Here is a 6,000-nt window from a genome sequence, read left to right as displayed (position 1 = left end):
GCAAATTTCTAACTGGACAGGTCGTGGTGGTGGTCATGCCCCGGGCCTACAACTTTCCAGTAAAAGGTTTATCTTGCGTTAAGCAAGCCCTGTGCATTGTTTCTGTACACCCGGGTTAACACACCTTTGAAATAAACCCTAAACACCCTTAAGAGAGCCCATAATCTTGTTAACTATCCTGTAATCCAATCCCCACCTTGCTCTCTCCCATCTTCATGTTCTTACATTCCCTTCTTCATTTCCAATATTTATATGAAGATGCAAAACTGTTCTTCTCAGGAGCATTTGAGATCTTGCTCGCCAGCATATGTTGTCAGTTTGGCTCAAATAAACTTTTATAAAAATTCTCTACAGGTTCGGATGTTTCTTACATTGACATGGATGTCTGGTGGTGTGGACAGGAGAACATTCTTTCCTGGGTTCTTCAGAGGGTTATCTGTAGGATTTATATATATCTCCAGGCATTGATGCACAGCTGAAAAGTTCAAAAGTTTCAGCCCTCAGGCTCATGAAAGTAAAATTCAATCTATTCCTCATGCTTCAGCCCATGTGGTCTAAACCAGTTTTGTGAACTTGACCATACAGAGTCCATTTTCAGTCAGTTTAGCTATACTGACTTCATCTTGTTTTCTTCACTCATTCTTCACCTTTAATAATACACGGGGTGATCGAATAAGTAAAATATTTCTCGGGATTCTGAGAACTGCTCTAGCAAATTAATCAAACCCAAGGATGGGGTTGTGGGACCCTTCTGTCTATAGAAGCGCGATGACAACCTGGACTTGCCATTGGCATCTACGGGGTCGGGTAGCAGTCCTATAGGACTTAACCTGTGGGATCTGACACTGTGTCAAGGTACTGTCTCCAGGTAGATATTGTCTGAACCCAGTTAATTACTTAGTTGAATTAAAAAAAAAAAAAAACCTGGGAATTGGTGCCAGAGTCAAAATACCCTTAATCGCCCCTGCAAAGCCCCTTCTGCTATGTACGGTGACATATTCACAAGTTCTGGAGGTCAGGGCGCGGAAATCTTTAGGGACTGTTCTTTTACCACACATAGTTACTCCTTAGTCATAGTAGTGATACTGTTTCCATTTAATGAAGCAGTATCAATTTTCTTTTAAAAATGTTTTTCTTTTTCAGTAAAACCAGTCAATTTGACTTAAGGGATGCTATACACTGCGTCCTCCCCAAATTCACATTTTGAAACCTGACCCCCAGTGTGATGGTAGTAGCACGTGGTAGTAGTGGGGATCTTGGGGCAGTGATTAGGTTATGAGGGGGGAGCCATTACAAAAGAGACCCCAGAGGGCTTCCTTGTCCCAGAATAAAAAGACAGCTATTTCTGAACCAGTGAGCAGGTCTTCACCAAAAGCCAAACCTACAGACGCCTTGATCCGGGACTTTCCAACGTCCAGAACTATGGGCAATAAATGTTTATTGTTTAGGTCCCCAGAAAAAGCGCACGTTACTTAAGTTGTATTCCATAAAGTCTTAGGTAGGAAAAAAAAATGTAACAAAATGGAACTGGTGGCGCAGCCAGATGATGACTGAGGTTTGGGAAACTGAGGCCTGGATGAGAAGGCCCCAAGCCTGTGCAAGGTCAGGAAGCAGCTGAAGTTGGAAGAGATGGTGTGTGTGTGGTAGAAGGCCTGCCTCCCAAAGGCCCAACAACAATCTTGTTGGCATAACCTTGTGGATCAAAGTAATCCCCTAATTGCCCCAGACCAGTTCCTGGGGCCCCCGGGGGTAGGCAGTCTGCAGGTGGGTATCCCGGAAATACGAAAGGTCTGGTCCTTGGCTGGGGAACTACATTCTGGAAGAGGCTGCCGAAAACCGCTCCTCCACCAATGCTCCACCAGGCTCAACCAGGTGCGGTGGCAGCAGCCACGGCCTCATCAGAAGACCTCAGGGACCAGAGTGCCAGCCCCAAACTCATGGGCCTTGAGGCAGATCTGGATACCAGTGCAGGTAAGAGGTGCCCGAGGATGTCTCAGCCCGGAGAGAGGGCCTGCAGAGAGCAGCGGGAGGCGAGGAGCAGAGAGAGGGCAGCCACCCTCCCCGGCGGCTGCCAGGGTTCTCAAGCCAGGGGAGGACGTCGCTTTTATTTCTTGTATTAACCAGTCTAACAGAACATGAGCTTCCTCTCCAGCCTCTGTTTTGGCAAAGAGCACGTAGTTAAGAGAATAGATGTTTTATTATTTGGGGCACTCGAAAGTAACTTTTTTAAGAGCACCAGCTTTAGCTTCAGAGAGACCCGCTCTGGCACTTGCTTCATTGATAAATAGACCGATGGGCTCTTCTCTCCGAACTGGGCTCTGAGCTGGGTGGGGAGGCCAGAGCGGGGACCCCCAGGGCAGAGGGGACTGGGGCACCGATGGTGTTCTCTGAGGTTCTGGTGTCATGTGGGGAGGGGGAGAGCAGCATGGAGCTCCCTGGGGACCCTCATACCTGCTCAAGCTGAGCCTCAGTTTCGTAATCTGTTAAAGGGGGCTGGGGCTTTTCTCTTGTTTGAGGACCTCGCTGCTCACGGCGCGGCCCACGGACTAGCAGCGCTGGCACGCCGTGGGGGCTTGTTGGAAATGCTTCGGGCCCGCTCTGCCAGAACCTGCACGTTGACAAGATGCCTGGGCCATCTGTGTGCACAGTAAAGACGAGAAGCCTTGAGCCATGGGACTGTGCTCCTGGGAGGCAGGTGGCGGATCGGCGGGAAGCAGGACCTAAGGTCGGGCCTCTCAGGTGTTGAAGTCCGTGCTCTTTGACCCCGCTGTTTCCATCTCTGTGAGTCACACTACACACAGGTGAAATCTTGTGGAATGAATGAGAAAGTGAATCAACAAATGAATTAATAGAACCACATCCCTTGTTGTGCTAAGACGAATCTTTCTTTGGTCTTTCCCTTCCTTCTAGATGGGAAGCCAGCCCACCACCTGAGGACCACCCCTGCAGCTCCCCTAACGTTCATTATCGACTGCGCCCGCCCGTGGGAAACAGCTCTCGCGGGCCGCCCCCTGGTGCCGCCGCGAGCCCTCGGTCCCAACCCAGGCCCCGCCACCTCTCCAATGAAGACCTACATCGTGTTCTGTGGGGACAGCCAGCCCCATCTGCTTCAGGAGGCCACCTTGGCTGGGGGACACCTTGCTACCCTGCAGAGGGACTGCAGCCCCAGCTTTCTCCCCAGGCAGCCCGCTGTGGTCCCAGGAGCCTCCTGAAGCCAAGGGGAGCCCCTCGAAGACGGTGCCCACAAGGTCTTCGGCTTGGGGAACAGTCGTGAACTTGTTCAAAGCCTCCTCCTGTGTCTGTGGGCAGGCAGATTAACTGGAAGAGCCTGACCATGGGAGGAGGGCGTTGGCACCCCAGGCTCAAGTGTCTGGGCGCTGCCCTTCCCAGGGCCCACTGCCTCTTTGCCAGGATCTGCAAAATGCCAGGGAACCACCACAACTTTCTTGGAGCTTATATCCTGGGAGTGGGGGAGAGGCGGGAAGAGGGTTAAACAACCAAAGAAATAAAGATGATTTTGAACAGTGACTAAATGAGCCCTGTGTGGAAACTGAGGCAGGGTCCCGGGGTCGAAAGGGATTGGGGCGAAGAGCTTTTCTGATACCCTGGTCGGGGAAGGCCTCTCTGGGTGAGCTTAAAGTGTGATCTAACAGGTGAGAAGGAGCCAAGCTCTGGGAACCGCCCTCCCAGGGCCATGGGGCAGAGCGGACCCGAGCGGGGTCAGGGCGCCCAGCACGACAGGCAGGAGCAGCACGTCGGCTGCTGCCCTCTTGGCTCATGCACACGTGTGTAGGTCACCAAAGGGCATGAGACCCAGAACGGGGAAATTCAAGAACTTAGGTGGGACCTGGCAACCTGAGAATAAATAAAGAGAACTGGCCTCTCGAGGGGGCAAAAGTGCGCCAAAGGGAATGGAGTATCATATTTGAACAATAACATAAGAGAGAGTACACTCTGAGCTTCTGTTGCATACCAGACTCATGCTACCCCCTAGAGATGCAGAAAAAGGTGGGGGGTAGGGGAGGGTCCTGCTCCACAGGGAAGCCGTGTTCCCCAGCAGCAAGTGTGGTCACGGGAGTGTGTATGAGAGTGTGCGCAGGTCTAAGAGATACATGGCGCTGTGCAAAATGCTAGATCAACCATCTGAGGAAGTACCTCAAGGTTCTCAGGTTAAAATTACCGATCATTCATTTATTTATTCAATGCCTGTTTTTTTCTGGGTTCCTGCAGACTTTAGTAGCTAACATGCATGGACCATTTGCTCTGTGCCAGAAAAACAACATCCTCCCTGCCCAGTATGGGGATGTGCTGTTTTTGTGCCCATTCCACAGATTAGGGAACTGGGGGACATAGAGGTTGAGGGACCTGCTCAAGCCCCCATGGACTGGTACAGTTAGGATTAAGAACCTAGGCAAGCCTGGAACTCAAGTTCTGTCTCCTAACCCTAGGGCCAATGGCCTCTTATCCTTGTAAGGTTACTTTTAGGCAGAGGGGATTCAGAAAGAACAGATGTAGCCCTGTCCTCAAGGACCTCACAGCCTGGTGGGGAAGGCAAGAAAGGTGACTATTGATTGGTGCAAGAATAAGAGCACACAGAATGCTGTTGGGGCTGGAGGAGGGTGCCCAGCCCACTCTGGGAGAGGAAATCAGGGAGGACTTCCTGTAGGAAGTGACATCTAAGCTAAGATCTGAACTGTGAGTGAACTATACAAAGGCAAGGAGGCGGAGGTGGGGAGTGTTCCAGAAAGAAGGACCAGAGTCATTCAGTCTGGCTATAGTATTCATTCATTTATTCACCAAGTATTTATTTGGCACACACTGTGTGCCAGACTCTGGGCTAGATGGTGGAATGGGACCCCACAATGAAGGTGCTTATTCTTTAGCAAAGCACACACAAGGAACAAGCAGAGAGGCCAGAGAAATGGCAGGGACCACACTGTGTGAGGCCTTGCAGGCCATGCTGGGGTCTTTAGGTTTTATTCTGAGATGAGGACCATTGGAAATTGGGAGCTGAGAGTGACATGACCAGATGTACCTTTTAAAAATTTTCTTTTAGCTTGTGTGCTGGGACCAGAGGCCTAGGAAGCTGCACCTTAATTCAAAAGGGGGGGTGGGGGGACGATTTGAACTAGAGAGGTGGTGACAGAATAATCCGGATGACGTTAAGTCCCTTCCTCTCTCCTCTCCTCGTTAAGAATCACTGGGTTTGAAGAGTCCAAAGACAACAGGCAGAGGGAGTTTGAGACCCTCAAGGAAAAGTGTAAGGCCTGTAGCGGCACATCTAACTTTTCACCAGCAGGTGTCGCCCTATCACCGGACTGGAGGGCACCCCGGTCTGAGTGGAGAAGGTGGGAACCTGCAGGGCATGGAGCCAGAGCCCTGGGACCAGCGGCTCAGTGAAGTCTCTATTTTCAGAAGCCAAACTTTCATTTTAACGAACACCCCTTTCATTCAGAATAATGACTATTGATATTTTTATGTGCATCACATGCCACTTCAATTCCTTTCACACCATACCTGTCAGGTGGGTACAACTCTTACTGCCATTTTACAGATGAGAAAACTGAGGCACAGAGGGAAGAACTGATTTGCCCCAGGTCACCAACTAGAAAAAGGCAGAGTGCAAACCCAAACCCCAGGCCATGTGACTGCACTCCTGGAGCCATGACACCGTAACCCCGCGCTGTGTCGTAGGCGCTCCGTTCCCATTGGTTGAGTGAGAGAATGGAGGAAGAATGGACATTTTCCAAGGACCCAGCCTAGGGCCTGATCACGAACAGGGAGTGTCTAGGGGACTGAACAGGGGAATGGGGCCCTCACGAGATAGGGCACAGGTAGAGGAGAACAGCCCCGTCTCTTCACCACAAGCCTGTGAGGCCCTATCCCAACTTCTCAGGTGAGGAAACTGAGTCTCTGGTAGGCTAAGCCACTGGCCCAAGGTCACAGAGCTCGTACGTAGCAGAGCCAGGGTGGACGTGGAAGTAGTTTGACCTCGGAGCT

General features: G+C 51.0%; 1 protein-coding gene across 1 annotated transcript; it reads left to right on the top strand.

Moving 5' to 3' along the window:
- The first annotated feature begins 1,850 nt into the window (after nucleotides 1–1,850).
- On the top strand, nucleotides 1,851–3,318 carry SRARP (steroid receptor associated and regulated protein). The gene is given in 3 exon segments (XM_054579663.1): nucleotides 1,851–1,971; nucleotides 2,911–3,142; nucleotides 3,144–3,318. Coding segments are annotated over 3 exon segments (528 nt in total).
- Nucleotides 3,319–6,000: the final 2,682 nt, after the last annotated feature.

This window comes from Pteronotus mesoamericanus, unplaced genomic scaffold (assembly GCF_021234165.1).
Source record: "Pteronotus mesoamericanus isolate MK-2021 breed Mesoamerican mustached bat unplaced genomic scaffold, CSHL_Meso_final contig_557, whole genome shotgun sequence".
Taxonomy (NCBI): domain Eukaryota; kingdom Metazoa; phylum Chordata; class Mammalia; order Chiroptera; family Mormoopidae; genus Pteronotus; species Pteronotus mesoamericanus.
The sequence above is the reverse complement of the archived record's forward strand: the minus strand, read 5'-3'. Positions and strand labels throughout refer to the sequence as shown.